This window comes from Vicia villosa, unplaced genomic scaffold, assembly GCF_029867415.1.
Source record: "Vicia villosa cultivar HV-30 ecotype Madison, WI unplaced genomic scaffold, Vvil1.0 ctg.000044F_1_1, whole genome shotgun sequence".
In the NCBI taxonomy this organism is placed as follows: Eukaryota; Viridiplantae; Streptophyta; class Magnoliopsida; order Fabales; family Fabaceae; genus Vicia; species Vicia villosa.
In genome coordinates, this window is record NW_026704976.1 from 1,856,505 (window position 1) to 1,880,501 (window position 23,997).

At 34.7% G+C, this 23,997-nt stretch overlaps 2 protein-coding genes across 2 annotated transcripts; both read left to right on the forward strand.

Moving 5' to 3' along the window:
* The first annotated feature begins 3,960 nt into the window (after window positions 1–3,960).
* Window positions 3,961–9,910, forward strand: LOC131622821 (uncharacterized). Its single transcript, XM_058893854.1, has 5 exons — window positions 3,961–5,596; window positions 5,721–5,905; window positions 6,009–6,179; window positions 8,647–9,099; window positions 9,189–9,910. Exons 1-5 carry the CDS (start codon window positions 4,099–4,101, stop codon window positions 9,636–9,638), a joined length of 2,757 nt encoding a protein of 918 aa, XP_058749837.1. The 5' UTR covers window positions 3,961–4,098; the 3' UTR covers window positions 9,639–9,910.
* A 5,499-nt stretch (window positions 9,911–15,409) lies between these two features.
* LOC131622765 (uncharacterized) lies at window positions 15,410–18,815 on the forward strand. The gene is made up of 5 exons (XM_058893808.1): window positions 15,410–16,916; window positions 17,048–17,232; window positions 17,335–17,505; window positions 17,858–18,310; window positions 18,405–18,815. The coding sequence occupies exons 1-5, from the start codon at window positions 15,410–15,412 to the stop codon at window positions 18,813–18,815; spliced, it is 2,727 nt and encodes a 908-aa protein (XP_058749791.1).
* The last annotated feature ends 5,182 nt before the right edge of the window (window positions 18,816–23,997 follow it).

Here is a 23,997-nt window from a genome sequence, read left to right on the forward strand (position 1 = left end):
TAAAAATAAATGTGTCTTTTACTTTCTGTATCATTCATTTAACTTAGAACATTCACGCAGAATATCTTCAGAACTGTACTGAGCAAAGTCAGAAGTTCTGATGAAGTTACGAAGTTAAAATAAACATATATCTCATTGGTTATGTTGTGTTATCTAGAACATACTTCCGCAACAATGATCTAAGCATATTCAACGGAATGAGATATTATGAAGAAAGAAAAAGAAAAGTATAGAAAGGGAAATTTAAAAATATGAAAGAACACAATTCAAACCCCCTTTCTTGTGTTTTTCTCCACCTTCAGTATGTGTGAAACCAGAAAGTCTTTTTTTCATTCCAAATTTAAGAAAGAGAATAAAGAGACATATAATGCATAATCTATGTGATAGTTAAGTGAGGGAAGCCAAAATCCATCAGACAATATTTTAGGTAATCCTAGTTCACATGGTCAAATGCTTTCTCTAAGTCTATGGTCACATGGTCAAATTGCCTTTTTGGTAAATTAATTAAAGACGTTAGAAAGAAGATCCTTATATTGATCTTTGATACCTGGTGTAGGACTAGAATTTACACAAGTATAAAACCAAGTGCTATGTCCTAAAGAGATTCTAAAAGTGGAATCATATATGTTAACATCCACAACAATCACCGCCAAGTTATGACCATTCTACATAAGGTTCCAAATGCCTCATGCTTGACTTTGAGCATCATATTGGCTACCTCAGTAGAACAAAATTCTTGATGGACACTCCTCCACCATTAAGCTGAGTCATAAAGTATGAGGAGTTTGTTATATGGTCCCTTTATAGAATAAAATGCAACTTTCTTAATATCTTAGAGGATCCGTACAATATGTAAAAAAATGTGATGATGTTGTAGCTTTGCTTGTTGTTAAATTTATTCCCTCAATGTTCAAAGCCATATCATGATTATTTTTGTATGTCCTTTTTTGAATTTTTAAGGGGGCTATCACCACATCCTATATTGAAGTGCATAATGTTCGATTTTAGTCTATCCCAAAGATTATAGTTATTCTCACTTAAAATGCTTGGCATTGTTGTGATTATTGGCTGACTTACTTTACCAGGATTAGTGACGATATTCTCCTTAAAGGGGAATCAAATTATTCATTTTTTCTAGTGACAACCATCGAATCACCATACATTTTAGTCTGCACATTTTACTCATTGCCTTCACATCGATTATGCATTAAATGTGCATCAATACCCATTTTTTTGTTGCTTTAGTAACCATTAACTTTGCCACCAAATTGGTAATTGTATTAACTCAATTTGCAGCAGGTTAAGCAGATTGAGCCCTAGGAAACGACAATGACAATGGTGCACGTGCCATATGGATCACAAGAAGAACAAATATTGTGTAATCCCTCGTAAGCTACTTATGTCAATATCCTCCAACCAAACTTACCAACAACAGGGTTGTTGAGATCAATTTCCATACATAAGAGAGCAAACTTCCCTTATTCCACGTTCAAAGTTTTTATATTAACTTTGATAGGTTCATCAATTGCATAGGCCATTTCAAATAAGTGTTAAATATGTTTTTAATCCCTATAAAATTGCCATTTTTGACTTTTAGTCCCTATAAAAAAAATTAACTTCTAGCCCTTATAAAATTACTTTTGCACGCAGTTTTAGTCCATGCAGAGGGACTAAAACTGCGTGCAAAAGTAATTTTATAGGAACTAAAAGTCAATATTTTTTTTTATAGGGACTAAAAGTCAAAAGTGGCAATTTTATAGGAATTAAAAACATATTTAACCCTTCAAATAATAAGTTCTTGTTGTAATATACAAGGTTTAATATAGGGAATTGAATCCAAACCAAAGTTATATATATCTTGGTCTCAGGTGGAATAAACTATAGACTCCAATGGGGCACCACCCAGTAATGATCGAGAAATCATATAGGGCCATTAGAAACAACTCGTTATTTTTTCGCTATTTTTTCGCTGCTAAATCAAACTTAACAATAAAGAAACCATTGTCATTGTCTCTCATATCAAATCCTTTAGCAAGTTTCCATTTTTTTTTACAACTTGTCATTCATGATTTTGCATCCCAAGATTTTTCCCAACAACTTCACCATGATGGCATCATTCCATGTCGAGCACATGTCTTGAAAAATATTTTCATCAAAATGCACTATTGGTAGAAATTCATTGCCCTCTCCATCAGTGGTGGAGCTAGAAAAATTATGAAGCCTAGGCAAAAAAAAAATCCTAAAAAATTTTCATGCTGCTACATGTCAAGCCCAAATTTTCAATTCAAGACCATCGATTGGCCATTATCCTCTAATATCATCTAATTCAATGTCTATATGGTACTTTATCTACAATTAGATTCATAAGAAGTTTAACCATTTAAGCAACTGTCAGGCAGAAAACTTATGACACTATTATTCCCATTGTTCTTTACTATAAAAACATAATTGTCTCCAATGGTATTTTAAGATTGTGAAAAAAAAAACCTCTTTTGAAGAAAAATAGTAAGATACATGCTTATTGCATTGTATATTAGTTGAATCCTTAAATCAACTGTAGTAAAAAAACCACTCTAGCAGAAACATTACAAATAACCCTTCCCTTTTGAAATCAAACCTGAATCTTGTGCCTTTTTTATCCCAAATTTACCCTTTTCAAACCAAATGAACCACCCAAAAATAAAACATTATAGAAATTGGGCAATACCTCATCTTTAAGTTCATATAATTCCTTAATTTGATTCTCCAACACTGTACTGAGCCCTAAAACTTTCCCCTCCATTCTCTAAATCTCCTTTTGCAAAACACAAGCATCTTACTCAACCCCTCTTTGCTTCTGACTAAGACCCCCTTCTTTCGCATTTCCAACCGATTAAAAATAAAGTCGACACACATCTTTCACCTTGCAACCTTGCTTGCAAACATGACAAGTGTGTGTCTTCGATGTCGCACGGTACTCGAACCATTGCTGCAAACTACACAAAATCATACAAACCCACATAGAGAAAATGGTAAAGAAGAGAAATTTTAGGTTTTAAATTATATTAATGGGGATTCAGGAAGGTGGTGAGAGATTTACCAGAGTTCGTGGAAGACGTGGCTGCAGATGGTAACAAATTGGAGATCTTCGATGATGGGGTTTAGAGTTTCGCAGCAGGTTGAACAAATGGTGCCGGTAAATTCTCCGCTATCCATGTCTCTTGCGACTTCTTTCCGCTTCTATTTTTTTTTGCCCTTTTTTACCTATTATTTGTCTCTTTTTTTAACCTCATATCCAAAAAACTTTTGGGCCAGAGCCTGGGCATGTGCCCAGTCTGGCCGGGCCTTAAAATCGCCCATGCTCTCCATGATGAGTGCAAATTAGGTTTTAAGCTATAAGACCAATTTTTTCTCTTGTATTAGCCTCAGTTTGACTTACACCAACGAACTTATTTTAAAATGATATACATAAACATGTTCTTCATATCTGTCAGGTAGTTTTAGTGATTGACTTTCAGAATTGCCATTCTCATTTGTCACACAGTTAACCGTTTTAATCGCATTTTTTACTATTGTAATTATCTAGAGAATTAAAAGTTTGATTTAAAAAGAAATAGTAATTAATAGTATTTTTAATATAGATTCTGTTAATATTTGTTCCATAATAAGCTTTTGGATTGTCAATATAAACATTTTAAATTAATAATTTTTTTATCAAATCACAAAAATATTGTTTCTCTTAACTAACTAAATTATGTTAGTTTAAATATTTTAATTATTAATTATTTAATTAAAATACCAATGACACATATCAACATTCAGTTTTAAACAATTAGAAGCTAAAATTGCAAAATTAAAATCTAAAAATTCCTAAAATATATGACTAAAATAACAATTAAATTTATAAAATATCCAAGCAATGCAATTCAAAAAAAAAAAAAAAATCTGAATAAAAAATAAATAAAGAAAAGTTTTCAGTCTCTTTCGTTGTCGCTGAATTAGGGTTCTTTGAATCGAAACCCAGAACACACTCCGTTACCATTCGATCCAAAATCCCTTTCCTTCTCGCCGCGTTCACAATTCTCCAACTTCCTAGATTAGGGTTTCACTTCTTCTGCAATGTCGATTTCGCAGGATCTCTATCCATCTGAAGACGATTTGGTTTACGAAGAAGAGCTTCTTCGTAACCCTTTCAGTCTCAAGCTATGGTGGCGATACCTAATCGCTCGCACAGATTCGCCTTTCAAAAAGCGCTGTGTGATTTACGAAAGAGCACTCAAAGCTCTTCCTGGTAGCTACAAGCTCTGGCACGCTTACCTCCGTGAACGCCTCGAAGTCGTTCGTAGCCTCCCTGTCACTCACCCGGAGTTCATAACCCTCAACAACACCTTCGAACGTGCGCTTGTAACGATGCATAAGATGCCTCGGATTTGGATAATGTATCTTCAAACACGTACTCACCAGAAACTTATTACTACTACAAGAAGAACCTTTGATAGAGCACTCTGTGCACTTCCTGTTACTCAGCATGATCGAATCTGGGAGCATTATCTGTTCTTTGTTAGTCAAAAGGGTATACCGATTGAAACCTCTCTTAGGGTTTATCGTAGGTATTTGCAGTATGACCCTAATCATATTGAGGATTTTATTGAGTTTTTGATTAATTCTAGTCTTTGGCAAGAGGCTGCGGAGAGGTTGGCTTCGGTGTTGAATGATGATAAGTTTTATTCTATTAAGGGTAAGACAAAGCATAGGCTTTGGTTGGAGTTGTGTGATTTGTTGACTAGGCATGCGAATGAAGTGTCTGGGTTGAATGTGGACGCGATTATTAGGGGTGGGATTAGGAAATTCTCGGATGAGGTTGGTCGATTGTGGACCTCGCTTGCTGAGTATTATATTAGGAGGGGTTTGCATGAGAAGGCTAGGGATGTGTTTGAAGAGGGTATGTCTACTGTCATTACTGTGAGGGATTTTAGTGTCATATTTGATTCCTACTCCCAATTTGAAGAGAGTATGCTTGCTTTTAAAATGGAAGAAATGGATAGTGACGAAGAAGATGAAGAAAATGAAGATGGGGCGAATGAGAAGGAAGAGGAAGAGGAGGAGGATGAAGATGTTCGTTTCAAATATGAAGACTTTGAGAAGAATATTTTTAGTGGCTTTTGGCTGAATGACAAAAATGACATTGACTTGAGATTGGCTCGGTTTGACTATCTCATGGATAGGAGGCCTGAATTGGCGAATAGTGTACTTCTGCGGCAAAATCCTCATAATGTAGAACAATGGCACCGGAGGGTGAAGCTTTTTGAGGGTAACCCCACTAAGCAAATTCTCACCTACACGGAGGCTGTGAGGACCATTGATCCTATGAAGGCGGTGGGAAAACCTCATACGTTATGGGTTGCCTTCGCGAAGCTTTACGAACAGCACAATGATCTGGCCAATGCTCGGGTTATTTTTGATAAGGCAGTGCAGGTAAACTACAAAACTGTGGATAATTTGGCTAGTATCTGGTGTGAGTGGGCTGAATTAGAGTTGAAGCACAAGAATTTCAAAGGAGCACTTGAGCTTATGAGGCGAGCAACTGCAGAGCCATCAGTTGAGGTGAAACGAAAAGGTATTCTTAGTTCTACTTGTTCCCATTTTAATTTTCACAATATACAATACATTTTAGTTATTTTATTTGTGTTTGTTGATGAGAGTTAACTAATTATTGCATTTATATACTGCTTTACTTCTAGTGGCGGCTGATGGGAATCAACCGGTTCAGATGAAACTTCATAAATCTTTGAGATTGTGGACCTTCTATGTTGATCTGGAGGAAAGTCTAGGTGATTTGGAGTCTACTCGGGGAGTTTATGAACGAATTTTGGATTTACGAATAGCCACACCACAAGTAATAATCAATTATGCATACTTTCTGGAGGTATGGAGCAACTTTTCTATTTTATTACACTTATATTCTTTGGATTTTACTTCTGCTGGTTTTGGCTCATCGACATATTGTTAATTGATTTTGATTTATATAGGAGCACAAATACTTTGAAGATGCATTTAAGGTTTATGAAAGAGGAGTGAAGATATTTAAGTATCCACATGTTAAGGATATTTGGGTTACATATCTGTCTAAATTTGTGAAGAGATATGGAAGGACAAAATTGGAGAGAGCAAGAGAGCTGTTTGAGAATGCGGTTGAAACGGTATGTACTTTTATTTTTCCTTTGCTGCCCATCTCTCAAAGTTCTTCAAGTATTCTTTCGTTTTGATATTTACATTGATGATCTCATAGACGGGTGACATTTTAAGTCTATCAAACACTGACAAGTCTTATTCCTGTTATATTTTCTAAATGACTGACCATCAATTTTCTGCTTTATATCTCTAAATTTTCAATTTTGTATGGTTTTAATTTGCACTACTGAATTTGAACCTGTAAAACATTGGTTTAATGACTTGATTTAGTTAAATGCTGATACAAAGGCTTTTTTATTCTGCTGTTCATAATATTCAACACAATATTTTAAGTTTGTTAGGAACCTTTGAGACATTTGAGCTATCATTGTTCCTTCAACTCTGCTCTATATGATTTGACTCTCACATCTGCCTTCTTATGTTTGATTTTGAATTCTAGCTTCTTTTGAAAACCCTATGAGATTGCATTTTCTGTTGTTTATAGACGCTATCAGACGGTCTTTTTCAAAATTGTATTGCTTGCTTTGTTTTTCTTTCATATTGATGTCATTATTATTTAGTAAAGTATGTTGATTGTGTTGCGTAAGTTTGAATTGAGGCCATTTTTCTTTCCTGAATCCTATCTTTGTGGATGGGATTACGTACTTGTATCAAGATGGAGGTTTGTATTCATGAAGCTGTATGAGGCAAATAAAGGCTGTACACGGGATGCTTATTGCATCTGTGGCATCCTGGTCAGCAACGTTCAATATAGGAACCTCACCACTAGAATACCCTCTTATCGGTCTATAGCATTATATATCATCCTACTCTGTATAAAAAATTGAATTGAGGGAGATATTTTGAAAAGGTTAATCTTAAAGTGCTGACAATGTACTGCTCTAAAGTAATTAACAATTAAACTGCTACAATGAAAAAAGAAAGTATTCTTTGATACGATTCATAAATATAAAAAGGTAGTATTCTTTGTTGGGTCTCTGCTCAATGTAGGCAAGAGACTTAAAACAAATCAATATACAATCAGTCTCCCTTTCCCCATTCTCTTGTCTTAAATGGCTATATATTGTTTTTTTTCCCCTGATAGCATCTAACCAATTCTGCTAACCAGTATTGTCGATTGGTGGATGACAGTCCATGGCGGAGAGCCAAAATCTTGCCTTACCGGCTGCTTCGCTGCGCTGTTATAGCGGATTATGGCGTAAAAACCCGCAATACCGGCCGATATTTACCATTGCAGCGAGCCCAAAAACCGCCATTTATATCCGCCATAGCGACCATGGCGCCGGTATTTGATAACACTGCTCCTAACTAACTACTATAGTATTATAGCTGTAACTTGTAAGAGAGTACAAGTTGGTGGTATTATCCCCTATTTTTCCATCTTATTCTCTCAAACATACTCTTTTTAGTCAAAAGTCTCTTATCATTACTCCCATCAAAGCTTTTAGCTTGTCCTCAAGGTGTAACTCGGGAATATTGATTTATCTATCAATTGTTTTTTGATTTTTCGTAAAATAGATTTAACTTTTCTAGTCGAAAAACATTTATGTGTATGTCATATAATCAATTTTATAATTTGATATTGCCTTTTTGAGATTTTAATGCACTGTTTCCTAACCAGAATCATATCATAACACACTCGTGTTCTGGGATGTCTACAGTGATTTAAATGTCACCAGAGAAAGGTTTTCTCTGGTGCATTGGTACATGGATATCATGTTGAAACAGTGGTGATTCATATAATTCCTGAAATTATATTTTCTCTTTTCTTATATTGTTCTTCATTACACTGGATATATTTTTGATCCCTTTGAAAGCGAAATTTCTATTTTAAGCATTTATGTATGCTATTGAATAAATTTTACTATGTAGTTTGGTTTTTGTCTTCACAATAACGGTCATCTCGCTATCCGCCATGCCCCTATAGCATTTTAAGGGTTTCGGGGCACGAATTAACAATATAGGAATCAACTTGAAACTTTATTTGCTGTGAAGGGATTAGCCAAAGCTTACAAGATGTACATGATTTGAATAGCCACAGTCTCTCTACAATCACCGATATAATGCGCTCTTGATCACAGTAATCCTAGACTATCATATAAAATTTATCAATATTCTTAGCACAACTATGATGCATGTCAGTGGTATCCAAGTCAGGAATAATAGCAGTCACATTGGTCAACCATTGCTCCGTAGGTTAAGTAATAAGAGCTGCACCTATTTTTGTTGTCAAAAAAAGTATTTAAGCATGACTATACTTTGCATAATTTAATCAAGTGAATGTACTGTGCATTGAAAAAGTGTCTGGTTTGTCAAAGATCATAAGAAGTGTTTTCCTTAGTTCATTGTGGTAGATGATGATATTCAGTTGTCTGATAACGTGTCTTGTAAGTTGTAACAATTGAATTTTAATGCTGATATTATATTACTGTATATGCTAACCATTTGTTTTTTTTGTCATGCTTGATTAAACAGGCGCCGGCTGATCAAGTGAAGCCTCTCTATCTGCAGTATGCTAAGCTGGAGGAGGATTATGGACTAGCAAAGCGAGCTATGAAGGTTTATGATCAAGCTACGAAAGCTGTTCCCAACAATGAGAAGTTGAGCATGTATGAAATATACATTTCTCGTGCAGCTGAGATATTTGGCGTACCCAAAACACGAGAGATCTATGAGCAGGCAATTGAATCTGGTCTTCCAGATAAGGATGTCAAAGCTATGTGTTTGAAGTATGCTGAGCTGGAAAGAAGTTTGGGAGAAATTGAACGTGCCCGTGGTATATATGTTTTTGCTTCAAAATTTGCTGATCCACGATCGGATCCAGACTTCTGGAATAAATGGCATGAATTTGAGGTTCAGCATGGAAATGAGGATACATTTAGAGAAATGCTTCGAATTAAACGGAGTGTGTCTGCAAGCTACAGCCAGGTTATTTTAATTTTTCAATTTTCACTTTCCTGAGATTTATCCTTGATTTTCTTGCATTTATTCTAATCTTAGTTCTGTTATTTTTACAGACACATTTTATACTGCCCGAGTATCTGATGCAGAAGGATCAAACTGTGAATCTTGATGAAGCCAAAGACAAACTTAAAGAGGCCGGGATCCCTGAGGATGAAATGGCTGCTTTAGAAAGGCAATTAGCCCCAGCTGCTGACAAAACAGCGACAAAAGAGAGAAAGGTTGGGTTTGTAAGTGCTGGAGTGGAGTCACAGTCCGACAGAGGGATAAAATCTAATGCAAACCATGAGGAAATTGAGTTACCAGAAGAAAATGACTCTGACGACGACGATGATGATAAGATTGAGATTGCTCAGAAAGATGTCCCCTCTGCTGTTTTTGGTGGTTTGATTAGAAAGAGAGACGAGATTGAAAATGATAGAGACGTAGATGGTAATGCTAAAGAAAAGGATAATGAAACCCGGCTTGGTGCTCTTGAGAGAATTAAGAAGCTGAAACGGAACTAAATGTTGGGTCAGAGTATTTCCAGTTAAAATTTTTGATGGCATAAAATTAAATTGATGATTTGTGTTGTGCAACTGAGTTTTAACTTGTACATATTCCAGGAAATTGTAGTTCTTAAAAGTTGCCACTGTCTACACCTTTCTATCTATTTTCAGCTTAGCGCTAAAAAGTTGTAGCAAAATGTTGTGTACTAAGTTATATAGCAAGAGGAGTTTATGTTAATTTGTTGATGATGTTTTCAAACAAGTGCAGAAAGATATGTTCGATTTTGCAATCAATTGAGTGATACAAATCAAGATACAACAGAATTAAAGTTATTCTCTTTGATATTTATTTTTCTGCATTTTGAAATTTGTGAAAATCGTATTCTATTGTTTGAGCTTGCCCATGGTATATATGTTTATTATACTTGAACAAGTTTTGTACACTTTGTAATTCTTATTTGATCTCAATTTTTTTCTTCCTTTGTAATGAACAAGTCAAGAATCATCTATGGATCGTTGTAATTTTTATTTAAGCTCAATCTTCCCTCCCCTGTAATGAATAACTAAAACCTCCATTCTTGGAGAAGAGTATAATTGGATGAATATCTTGGTTTTCTAATTTTATTTTTGGTTATTAGATAAATTTATGAAAATTCTATGAGTAGCCACCCTTAGAATAATTTATGAATCTTAGTTGTGTTTGTAGTCTAGGAATAAATTCAAACTTTCAGAATTCTAGTTGTTAATTTTAACCTTAATTTCAAATTCTCTAAATTCTCCAAGGAATCAGATATTTTGTTAAGGTTATAGATTTTTTTTACTAAGAAATTCAGATTTGAATACTAGAGAAAATTCGGGAAAATTTTACCCATACCCCCCAACAATAATTTTCCTACCACTATATTTCATACACTTTGACTAAAATACTCCACTTTACCCATACCCCAACAATAATAGCTTTAAACAAAACAAATTTAGACAACATAGGAAACCGTGGTCCAAAGTGAAAAATTTTTGTGTAAAGCCTTCTACAATTCAACCCACGGTTTTCTTACAAACTATACTTCTTTTAGCCACAACTTTTAACCGGCGCCTAAAATTAAAAAATTGAAAAAATAAATTATCGGAAAATATTAATTAAGTTATCTAGTGAGTAATTTGAAAACTACCGAAAAACTTTAATTAAATTATCCGGTAAACAATTCGAAAACTACCAAAAAACTTATAACAAATTATCCAATGAGTATATAACCCTATCAGAATACTTGATTTCAAATTACCTAGCGAGATAAATTACATACCAGATTCAGATTATTTACGTAAAATTTTCTTGATAAACTAGTGTAGGGATACCAAATTCTTCAATTTCAAAAATTTAATAATAAATAAAAATGGTATAATTAGAATATATTGATAAACATTGGAGTATAAGGATAATGGCAGGGGTATATGTTATAATTTTTAAAAATTCGATAACCACAAGGTGAATAGATTCAGTAACTATTAACGGTCTGGCCAAAAACTCATTAAAGCCATTGAATGATTGAAGATAAAGTTACTATACTGACTTAAACTTAATCTCAAAAGAGTATATACTAGCTATATATAGCCTAAGAAAAACGAAATAACCATAACAAGTTGTTATTTATCCAACGACTATATTCCAGCTATATACAAGAAAAGAGAAGCCTAAAAATAAAAATAGTATAAGGTTACATTTTAATACCCTCCCTCAAACTAGAATGTATGTAAGCAATCCTAGTTTGCTAACAAGGTTGGAAAAAGGACTAAAGTGCAGTGACTTAGTGAAAATGTATGCTTGGTTGGTAGAATCAATGGGCATCAAATGAATGGTGATGTCTTAAATTTTGTCGCGAACTACATGACAATCGAGCTCAATGTGTTTTGTGCGTTCAAGGAAGACAGGGTTGGTGGCAATTTGCATAGCACTTCGGTTGCCATATTAAATGGTGATGAGTTTGGTGAGATGAATGTTGAATTAATGAAGGAGAAATTTGAGCCAATCCGCCTCACAAGTAGTATTGGCAAGGACCTTATATTCCGCTTCGGAGGACGAGCGAGAAATAATGTGTTGCTTCTTGCATTTCCATGAGATGAGAGAGGAACCCATGAAAAAACAGAATCCTGTAGTGGATCTTCCAGGATAGGACAAGCTCCCCAATCGGAATTAGAGGCCTAAGGCTGGAGCATTCTTGATGTAGCATATAATTCGTAAAGCTGCCTGCATATGTATGTCTATTGGTGCGACAAGGTGTTGATTGAGCCTGCAAACAAAAAAGCTAATACCAGGGCGCAAATGACTTAAATAAATCAACTTACCAATGAGACTCAGGTAGGGATTAGAGTCTGACAGAAGAGGGGCAAAAACAAGGTTTAAGTTATGAGAGGGATCCATAGGTGTTGATGCGGGCTTAACTGCAAGTAGGCCCGTTTCCTATAAAAGATCAAGCCTGCATTTTCTTTGACAGAGAGAAATACAATGAGAATTTCGGGCAACCTCGAATTCAAGGAAATATTTAAGGTTGCCTAAGTCCTTAATATTGAAGGTAGTGTCAAGAACTGTCTTGATATGATTAATCTCAACAATGGAATTTCCTGCAAGAACTAAATCGTCAACATCAACAAGAATAGATGTGAATAAATCTCCAGTTTTCTTGGTGAATAAAGAATAGTTAGATTTAGATTGACAATATCCTAACGAGGTGAGAGTAAGAGTAAGTTTCTGATTTCACTATATGCCGGCCTGCTTGAGGTCGTAAATCGATCTTTTAAGCTTACAAACAATATTTTTATCAGACACAGTTAGACCCAGAGGGAATTTCATTTAAACTTCTTCTTCCAAATCGCCATGTAAAAAGGTTGTGTTAATATCAAGTTGGTGTAACAACCAATTTTGACAAGAAGCAATAGAAAGAATAACTCTTGTGGTGGTCATTTTGATAACTGGACTAAAGGTATCATGATAATCTAATCCCTCTGTTTGGTTGAACCCTTTGGCGACAAGTCAGGCTTTGTATCTCTCAATGATGCCATTGGCTTAGAATTTAAGTTTAAAGATCCATTTGTAGCCTATAGCCCGTTTGTTAGTAGGTAGGGGAGTGAGATCCCAAGTATGATTATTGATGAGTGTTGGAGCTCATTATTAATGGCTCCTTGCCAATTAGGGTCAAGAATGGCTTGGGAGTAAGATGTGGGTTCAACATGTGAAGAAAGTATATGAAGAATGTGTACATTATAACATAGCACAGTGGAAGTCTTTAAGGTATGTGGGAGGCTTATAAATTCAAGTGGATTTCCTAGATGTTAGTGGGACAAAATGACGTAAGGTGGTGGGTTCAGTTAAAGGGGTATAATAATTGTTGGTATGTAAGAGAGGTGTGTTCAGGATAATGGAAGTATCAGGATTAGAAGTGGGAGTTGAGGAATTGTTGTGAGAAGGTGTTAAGGTGTGGGAAAGGTGGTTAGGATCCTCAATGTAAGGATGGAAGTCTGTAGAAGAAGTATGGAAGGTTGGATTAGATGGTTGGTGTTTAGTTTGGTTGGTGTTATAAGGGAATATGTGTTCATAAAAAATTGTGTCTCGGATAAAAAAATTTGCTTAGTGTCAATGTAAAAAAGAATGTGGTCTTTGGCGCCATGTCTGTTACCTAGATATAAGCATTTTTTAGTTTTACTATCAAGTTTGGATCTATCTATCTTGGAGCTAGTAGTATAGGCCAAACAACCAAATATTTTCAGAGAATTATAGTCTGGTAGAATATCAAATAGTAAAGTATAAGGAGTGTTATATTTCAAAAGCCTATAAGGCATACAGTTAATAAGAAAAACAACGTGAGCCCAATTTTTTTTGGCAAACGGGATTGAAAAAGAAGGGCACGAGTGACACCTAGAAGGTGTTAGTTCTTTCTTTCCACAATGCCATTTTTGTTGAGGTGTATCAACACAAGAAGTGTGATGAATAATTCCCTGAGTTAAATAGAAATCCTTAAGGATAAACTCGGGGCCATTATCAGACCTCAATATTTAAACAAGAGTTTGAATTTGTTTTTTGATAAAAGTGATAAAAGACTTTATAAGCAAAGTAGTTTCAAATTTATGTTTCATCAAATAAATCCAACAAAAACGGATAAAATCATCCACAACAGTCAGAAAATACTGATGACCTTGCATAGAGGGGGGTGGAGATTGGTCCCAAGAATTCATGTTGCACACTAGGTGTTTGGGCGGTCGAACCAGACTCTTGATGCCAAATGCGATAACTTAAGGTTGGTGAAAATTGAGTAATTGAGTGTGGAGAGAGAGAGAGAGAGAATAATTGAGGGTGAGAATGCTCATTAAAATTGATTAAGATACCCCTTGAATATTTATACAAATTACAATTGATTTGGACACAAATAACAAAACTGAAAAACTGAAAATAACTACCTATAATCGGTTACGTCAAACCTGTAACCGGTTACAGGTGTTTCTAAAAAACAAGTTCAACACATTGATAATTGATTACCAAAATGCAATTACCGATTACACCTGCTTCAAAGACTAAAAATACCGCACCCTGAAACGGGTTACCAAAATGCAGTAATCGATTACAACACTTGAATTACTGATTTTTCCACAAAAAATTATACCAAATATAAGCCTAATTTTTGGTCGAATCGATTGAACCGGACAATTCGGTCTGATATTGATTATCAGTAAAATTTATACTTTTGTATTCAAAATAAAACAATAGTAAATTTAGGATAATTATTATAGATTATAAAAAAATATATTATAATATTCAGTAATATAAAGATGAGTTTAAAGGTAGTGCACTGTCAGTTAATTTTTTTTACACGGTCAGTGCATCACAACCCTTAAAGTAAATACTTTATACATAATTTAAAGAAAAAGTCAAATGTTTATAAAAATTAACGGTTTGGATTTCACTGACAGTGTAAAACTGCTTTACACTGTCGGTGTATTTCCATTAAATCCTATAAAAATTCTTTTTGTAATTTTTTTAAAAAACGGAATATATTTTGTGTTTGTTATAATAATAAAAAAAAAGCTTTTTTTAAAAGATAATAATTGATTTTCCAAAAAAAACTACTCAAACAAATTTTCAATTGAAACAATTTATATATTTTTTCTTTTAAAATTTTCAAATTAATAAAACCAATAATAAACCCAACCATTGTCATTGATAAGATCGTCCTGGTGTTAGTATGACACTGAAACATCAAAATGAACTCAATAATTATAGAAAAGCTATTTTATTGATTTATTTGTTTATAATCAATGATTTACAACAAGTTTTTATTAAATAAATACCAAAAAGTGTTAAATTTTTAATACCAAAGTGAAGACTTGTTTGTTTCAAGAGCTTAATTTTAATATCAAATAATATAAATATATAATATTGAAGATTATAATATAATCAAAATCATACATTTTTAAAAAGATATATTTTACAAATGTTTTTTTTTAAATTTTGATATTTAAAAAAAGTTATAGTAACATAATAAAATACCTAAAACGATTTTTTAAGAAAAATTATTCAAATCAATTTTTGATTTAAATAAAACATATTATAATATTATAAAACTCATATTTAATAAAATTTAAAACAAACGGGCCGGAATCAAATCTATTATCCAAATCTTTGAATCTGTTGAGATTTACGCGGCAATCATATTCATTTGAGAACCTCTATATATAGACTGCGATCATCAAACCCTAGCTTATTAAACAAACTCTACTACAATTTAAACCATTCTCTCTGAACCATGCCGATTTCTCAAGATCTTTATCCTTCAGAATATGATTTGGTTTACGAAGAGGAATTGCTTCGTAACCCTTTCAGTCTCAAATCATGGTGGCGATACCTCATCGCTCTTTCACATTCTCCATTCAGTAAGCGTTTTATCATCTATGAACGAGCACTCAAAGCTCTTCCTGGAAGCTATAAGCTCTGGCATGCTTACCTCTGCGAACGCCTCCAGATCGTTCGCAGTTACCCCATTATTCTCCCGCACTCCAAAACCCTTAATGACACTTCCGAATGTACTCACCCGCAGTTCAAGATTCTTAATGACACTTTCGAACGTGCTCTCATTACCATGCACAAGATGCCTCGTATATGGATAATGTATCTCCAAACATTGACGCATCAAAAACTTATAACACGCACAAGACAAACCTTTGATCTTGCTCTCCGTGCACTTCCCGTTACTCAACACGGTCGCGTTTGGGACCATTATCTGTTCTTTGTTTGTCAGAAGGGTATTCCAATTGAAACTTCTCTTAGGGTTTATCGCAGGTTCTTGCAATTTGACCCTAATTGTGTTGAAGATTTTATCGAGTTTTTGATTAGTTCTAGTCTTTGGCAAGAAGCGGCTGAGAGGTTGGCTTCGGTGTTGAATGATGATAAGTTTTATTCTATTAAGGGTAAAACAAAGCACATGCTTTGGTTAGAGTTATGTGATTTGGTTATTAGGCATGCCAATGAAGTTTCTGGGTTGAATGTGGATGCAATTATTAGGGCTGGTATTAGGAAATTCTCGGATGAGGTTGGTCCTTTGTGGACCTTGCTTGCTGAGTATTACATCAGAAGGGGTTTGCATGAGAAGGCTAGGGATGTCTTTGAGGAGGGTATGTCCACTGTCATTACTGTAAAGGATTTCAGTGTCATATTTGATTCCTATTCTCAATTTGAAGAGAGTGTGATTTGTTATAAGATGGAAGCTAAATATGGGCCGAATGAGAAGGAAGCCAAGGGTGATGATGAAGATGTTCGTTTCAAATATGAACACTTTGAGAAAAAGATTTTAAGTGGGTTATGGTTGAATGACAAAGATGACATTGACTTGAGATTGGATAGGTTACAGTACCTGGTGGATAGGAGGCCTGAATTGGCTAATAGTGCAATTTTGCGTGAAAATCCTCACAATGTGGAACAATGGCACAGGAGGGTGAAGCTTTTTGAGGGTAATCCCACTAAGCAGATACTCACTTATGTCCAGGCTGTGAGGACTGTTGATCCCATGAAGGCGGTGGGAAAACCTCATACATTATGGACAGCCTTCGCAAAGATGTACGAACAACACGATGATCTAGCCAATGCTCGGCTTATTTTTGACAAGGCAGTGCAGGTTAACTACAAGACTGTGGATAATCTGGCTAGTGTCTGGTGTGAGTGGGCTGAATTAGAGTTGAAACATAAGAATTTCAAAGGAGCACTTGAGCTTATGAGGCAGGCAACTGCAGAGCCATCAGTCGAGGTTAAACGAAAAGGTATTCTTAGTTCTGCTTGTTCCCATTTAATTTTTCACAATCTGCTCCACAATTTAGCTATTTGATTTTAATTTTGTGTTTGTCGATGAGCGTTAACTAACTATTGCATTTATATTTTGCTTTTCTTTTAGTGGCGGCTGATGGGAATCAACCGGTTCAGATGAGACTTCATAAATCTTTGAGATTGTGGACCTTCTATGCTGATTTGAAGGAAAGTCTAGGTAATTTGGAGTCTACTCGAGCAGTTTATGAACGGATTTTGGATTTACGAATAGCCACGCCTCAAGTAATAATCAATTATGCATACTTTCTGGAGGTATGGAGCAACATTCCTATTTTAGTACACTCTCTCTTTTGGATTTTACTTCTGCTGGTTTTGGCTCACTGACATATTGTTAATTGATTTTGATTTATACAGGAGAACAACTACTTTGAAGATGCTTTTAAGGTTTATGAAAGAGGAGTCAAGATATTTAAGTACCCACATGCTAGAGATATTTGGGTTACATATCTGTCTAAATTTGTGAAGAGACATGGAAGGACAAAATTGGAGAGAGCGAGAGAGCTGTTTGAGAACGCAGTTGAAATGGTATGTACTTTTCAAACCAAACTTTGAACAACACTTATATTGAAGGTGCAATAACCTGTCTATAGTAATCCAAGACTGTCATATAAAATGTATCAACCTTTCCTATGTAGGTGAAATAATAAGTGCTGCACACCTATTTTTGTTGTCAATATAAGTATTGTAGTATGGCTATTTTTTTGCATAACTTAATCAAGCTATTGTACTGTGTATCGAGAAAGTGTTTAGTTTGTCAAAGATCATAACCAGTATTTTCCTTAGTTCATTGTGGTATATGATAATATTCAACTGTCTGATAATGGATTACAGTATATGCTAACACAATTGGTTTTTTGTGTCATGCTTTCCACAACAGGCTCCAGCTGATCAAGTGAAGCCTCTTTATCTTCAGTATGCTAAACTGGAGGAGGACTACGGATTAGCAAAACGAGCTATGAAGGTTTATGATCAAGCTACGAAGGCTGTTCCTAACAATGAGAAGTTGAGCATGTATGAAATATATATTGCTCGTGCAGCCGAGATATTTGGCGTACCCAAAACACGAGAGATCTATGAGCAGGCAATTGAATCTGGTCTTCCAAATAAGGATGTCAAAGCTATGTGTTTGAAGTATGCTGAGCTCGAAAAAAGCTTGGGAGAAACTGAGCGTGCTCGTGGAATATATGTTTTCGCTTCAAAGTATGCTGATCCACGGTCTGATCCAGACTTTTGGAATAAGTGGCATGAATTTGAGGTTCAGGGCGGAAACGAGGATACATTTAGAGAAATGCTTCGAATTAAACGAAGTGTGTCTGCAAGCTACATCCAGGTAGGTTATTTTAATTTCTCAATTGTTACTTTCTTCAGCGTTATGCTAGATTTTTGTGGCATTTAGTCTAATCTTAGTTCTATTGTTATAACAGACACATTTTATACTGCCTGAGAATCTGATGCCAAAAGATCAAACTGTGTGTCTTGATGAAGCCAAAGACAAACTTAAAGAGGCTGACGATGAAATGGCTGATTTAGAAAGGCAATTAGCCCCAGCCGCTGACAAAACAGTGACAAAAAAGAGAAAAGTTGGGTTTGTAAGTGCTGGAGTGGAATCACATTCTGGAAGGATAAAATCTAATGCAAACCAGGAGGAAATTGAGTTGCCAGAAGAAAACGACTCTGATAAGGAAGATCAAAATGAGATTACGGAAAAAGATGTCCCTTCTGCTGTTTTTGGCAGTTTGATCAGAAAGAGGGACGAGATGGAAACTGATGGAGAAGTAGATGGTGGTAATATGCTTGGTGCCCTTGAGAGAATTAAGAAGCTGAAACGGATTTAAATTGATGTTTGTATAGTGAACTGTCAATCTAACTAGAGTAGTTTATAACTGAAATAACCTTGTACATCTTATAGTAAATTGTAGTATAACTCTTAAAAGTTGCAGTATTGCAGGTCTATTCCTTTCTGTCATATGTATACTGCAGATTCAATTAATATAAATTGATAGTTTGTAAAAATAGTTCAATTTATTGTCAAATTATGATTTAAGTGATTTATGCTATGACTTTTATATTTAATATGAAATAAATTTAGAATTTAAAAGCACTTGCAAGGCTCGGCGCATTCATGAATAGTACTGTCCAAGACATGAATGAGCAAAGGGGTAAAATATAATCATAAAAAATGTCATATTAATCATCACATTCTTCTATTCATTTGGACAAGAGTGTTTTGCCCCCAAAGTTGGTTCAATGTTTTTACTGCAATTTCTTCAGTCACTCTCACCAAGCTTTGATCTGACCACTATCCAATTCTGTAGACAAGATAAAATTGTGCATGAGAAGATAACTATAAGTTAAGGAGAAAATGAGAGTAAAGTTAGAGTGAGAGTCTCTCGAAACTTTAATTGAAGAATGAAAATACATACAAAAGCATTGTAAAAAAGAAATTGAACTAGTAAAAAGTTAGAAAATAAAATAGTAAGTTTTTTGAGTAGATAAATGTAACTCAAGAAACTTAATGGTGGCTAAGACAAAATACCTTAATACTATCCATTAGAATTCCAATTTTTGTGTGGGGTCTTGAGCCCCCACCCAGTGCCATAAGCTTGGATCCGCCCCTGTAGCATAGTGAAGAAGGATGAGGTGTGCAACTCAGTCATTCAATTCTTCTCGTTTGATTGGATTTTACCTATCTTTAACTCCAACTTAATTATTTTGTTGCCTAAGGTCAAGCATACCGATTCTTTAAACAAATTTAGGTGTATTGCTTTAGCCAACTTTAAAATCAAGATTATTTCGAAAATCATAGCAGATAGATTGGACCAGATGATGCTTTGTCTTATCTCAGAAGAGCAAATAAGTTTTATTCATGGTAGGAAAATCACTAACTGTATTTTCCTTACTTCAAAAGTTATAAATCTGCTAGACGGGAATTTAGCAATTAAGGTGGATGTGAGGAAAGCATTTGATATCTTAATTATTGGCTCTTGGAAAAAGGTTTGTAAACCTTCAGCCTTTGGTGGTTTAGGCATTAGGTATATGAGAAGCTTGAATAATGCCTATAATCTGAAGCTTCAGTGGGATATGTTCAACAGTGATGAACCATGAACTAATATGTTAAGATCCAGAGTTTAGAGGGAGGATTCTACCATCAAGCACCATATCCCTTCCTCTATTTGGTCAGGTATTAAGTCATAATTTCATAATCTTCGTGATCACTCTGCTTGGATTGTTGGGAATGAGAGTTCTATTAATTCGTCGCAGGATTCTTGGTGCCTGGATTCTCTTATTTTTCTGTCAACCCTGTTGATTTGGATAGGATATAGATCTTAAAAAAATAGTGGCCGACTATTTGGTTGATAGAAGTAGGATTTTCCCATATTCGTGGAGTTAGGAGTTTCCTTTAATTGCTAATAGGATTGTTGGTGTCATTCTCCATATTGATGGATATCTGGATAGAATGGTTTGGAAGCATATTATCTAAGGTCACCTCACAATGAAGGATGCTTATTTATTCAAAGCTAGCGGTTTGGTCAATGTTTGTTGGGCTAGATTCATCCAGTCATTTGTTATCCCTCATGCAGGACAATATTCCTTCTGATCACTCCCTGTAAATTAAAGGTTGTAAGCTTGCATCCAGGTGCAATTTATGCAACTTAGCCTGTGAAACAACTCATCATCTTTTCTTTCAATGTATAGTAGCCATAAAGTTATGGTCTTGGCTTAGTGGCATAATTGATGAGAACCAATTGTTTAATGATTTTGAGGAGTTGTGGTCTTTTTGTTAGAAAGGAAGATCTCCCATATGTGCTATTCTCATGAAGTATGCTTTTATCCTTGTTATAAATGAAATCTAGTTTTTGAGGAACAAGGCTAGATATGAGAACCTCTGCCCTCCATTCTCTTCTTTTTGTCCTTTAATTTATGACTCATATTAAGACTGTTGGTAGCAATTCCAAGTTAATTTCTAAAACCAATATGGATGACTTCAAAATTCTAAAGACTTTTGATGTGGCTTTTCATCCTCCTAAAGTCCATAGTATTTTGGAAGTTATTAGGAAACTGCTTTGGAACTCGTGGATTAAATCAAACTCTAATGGAGCTTTCTTGCATCACAATTGTTTTGTTGGCTGTGGAGAAATTTTTCAGAAACAACAAAAAAGAATTCTTCTCTGAACCTTTGTAGGGGAATAGTTCTTTTCTGACAGATTTCTATAGAGTTTTTAGTGTTATATATTATTATTATTATTATTATATTATTTTATTGTATCTTTGTTAGGGTAGTTTTTTTCATAACAACGATAACCCTTTTGACCATCTACATAACTAAGAAAAACACATATAGCAGAACGAGAAAAAAACTTACTACATTCTACATTGTAATCCTCTTTACAGTGTTGATTCACTTTTTAATGAATTGTTGACAGAAGAAATTAGACTCAAGTCTCACTCCAATTTGATTTCACATAAAGAAGTTCTCTCCACTCCTCCATCTATTTTTGATGTTCCAGTTCACAAAGGAAAACCTCAAGGTAGCGTTGGGATTGATATTGATGAATGTGCTTTTTGTAAGGAGAAAGATAATTGGAAAGCATAATGCCCCAGATTGTAGAAAACAAATAAGAAAAATTTTAAGAGTCCATCATCCAATGTGGTTGCTGCTGCTCCTACTACCATTGGTTTTGGTTCTGATCATGTATATCAGTATGAGATTACTTCTTAAATATATGATATTGCAAGCAACTCCAAAATATTTTTGCCACTCAGTCACATGCCATGTCCGCCTCTTCTATTAAAGGTTCAAACTCTTCTTGTTTGTCAGGTTTATCTCCTTCCATATGGATTCTTGACTCTGAAACATCACACTATATGTCATATGATGCAAAATCAATTGTGTCCTTGAATACTACATAATTTATGTCAGTTATGACCGTTGATGGTACTCATATGCCATTAGTAGGAACTCGTTCTATCTCCACACCTAATTTGTCATTTTATGTTGTTTATTATATTCTTAACCTCACTTTATGTCTTGCTTCTGTTAGTCAATTATGTGATTCTGCTTACTCAGTTATGTTTTCTTCCACTTCTTTTTGTGTGCAGGATCCCCATTCCGAGAGACTGATTTGGACATGCCGTGGACAAGGGAAGATTTATGTTTTAGATGAGTTGAGAGTCTCAGATACCGCTACCCCGACCTTTACTTCTACAGCTGATTTATCATCCTCTTTTCGTTTGAACTCTCTTCATTTTTTTTATTTACAGCATTACTGTCTTGGATATGTCTCTGCTGCTAGATTAATGTATTTGTCTTTTACTGGAGCTTAAAGAAAGTTACAAATCTGTGTTATTTCAGATTGTCGTGGTTGTAAAATTGTTAAATTTTTAGATTTACCATTTAATAAAAGTGTTTCCATTTCATATGCACCATTTGAATTAGTTCTTCTAAGGCATGAGGACCATCACGACTCCTTACTATGGATGGATCTAGATATTATGTTTCGTCTATTGATGACTATACTCGTTACTGTTGGATTTATCTTATGAAAAACCATTTTAGATTTTTTGACATTTATTGTATGTTTCGTGCTTGGTTAAGATTCAACATAATATTGCTATAAAGTGTTTCTGTTGTGATTTATGTGGTGAATATACCTTTAATAAATTCTCTGAATTACTTGCTTTTGATGATAAAATTCATTAAACATCTTGTACTGAAACACCTCAACAAAATGAAGTTGCTGAAAGGAAACATCCTCGCATTATAGAGACTGCTCGTTCCCTTTTGTTGTCTGCTTCAATTCCTAGTGAATTTTAAGGTAAAACACTTCTTATTGTTGTTCATGTTATTAATAGAGTCCCAACGTCAGTCACATTAGGGTTGTCTCCATTAAAAAATTGTATAACTCTATCCCTTACTATTCCTCTTTGAAAGTGTTAGGTTCTGCTTGTTTTGTTCTTCGCCTACGAGTAAAGTTTAGTAAGTTGTCTTCTCGTTATGCTATATGTATTTTTCTTGGTTATGAGGATGGTAAAAAAGGTTGTTGTTGTTATGATCCCGAGTGAAGGAAACTTTATGTCTCTTGTCATGTTGTTTTCCTTGAACACATTCTTTTTTACTCTCTTTCATAAAATTCTCATATTACTAGTAGTTCTAAACTCACTCATATATATTCTTTTAGTCACAATGATAATGTTTCTTGTGATTGTAATTATGAGAATGTTAGGACTGATACTACTGCTACTCTAGATACTGGCATCCCTCTTGTCCCCACGACTACCCAAGAACCTCCCGCGATTGTTGATCCTCCACCTCTCTGTTACCCCTCTCGTGACTGTAAGTCTACTCAATTGTCTGATTTTATTTATTTCTCTTACTCTACTTCTTTTCTAACCTCTCTCCAAAGTTTGTCTAAGCCCTGTTCCTATAAAGAGGTTATTTTTAACCCTCTTTGACCGCTGGCTATGACTGAAGAACTTTATGCTTTGCATAAAACATATACTTGAGAATTAGTACCTCTTCCTCCTGGAAAATATGCCATTGGGTCTCGTTGGATATACAAGATCAAAACTAAGTCTGATGGGTTAGTTGAGAGATTCTCTCAATAATATGGTATGGATTATGAAGAAACTTTTGCTCATGTTGCTAAGATGACAAATATTCGCACTCTTATTGTAGTTGCGTTTGTTCGTCAGTGGAATATTTCCCAAATGGATGTTAAAAATTACATTTCTAAATGGTGATCTTCAAGAGAAAGTATATATGTACCACTACAAGGTGTTTCTCATAATCAAGGGGAAGTGTGTAATCAAGACATTATATGGTTTGAAGAGCTTGGTTTGAGAAATTTACCATTGTCATTACATCTATTGGATTTCACTCTAGTGATTATGGTTCTTATTCGTTTGTCAATACCACTTATCATGGTCGTATTTTACTCTCATTATATGTTGACGATATGATTATTACAGGTGATAGTACAAATGGAATTGATGATTTAAAATTACAATTATCCAAAT

What these genes read in the sequence shown, in the direction of transcription:
- LOC131622821 (XM_058893854.1), top strand. Translation starts at nt 4,099, where the DNA reads ATGTCGATTTCGCAGGATCTCTATCCATCTGAAGACGATTTGGTTTAC. An exon ending in AGTTGAGGTGAAACGAAAAG is followed by an intron (nt 5,597 to 5,720) that starts GTATTCTTAGTT and finishes CTTTACTTCTAG; the next exon opens with TGGCGGCTGATGGGAATCAA. An exon ending in TTGAGAATGCGGTTGAAACG is followed by an intron (nt 6,180 to 8,646) that starts GTATGTACTTTT and finishes TTGATTAAACAG; the next exon opens with GCGCCGGCTGATCAAGTGAA.
- LOC131622765 (XM_058893808.1), top strand. Translation starts at nt 15,410, where the DNA reads ATGCCGATTTCTCAAGATCTTTATCCTTCAGAATATGATTTGGTTTAC. An exon ending in ATTATGCATACTTTCTGGAG is followed by an intron (nt 17,233 to 17,334) that starts GTATGGAGCAAC and finishes TGATTTATACAG; the next exon opens with GAGAACAACTACTTTGAAGA. An exon ending in TTGAGAACGCAGTTGAAATG is followed by an intron (nt 17,506 to 17,857) that starts GTATGTACTTTT and finishes TTTCCACAACAG; the next exon opens with GCTCCAGCTGATCAAGTGAA.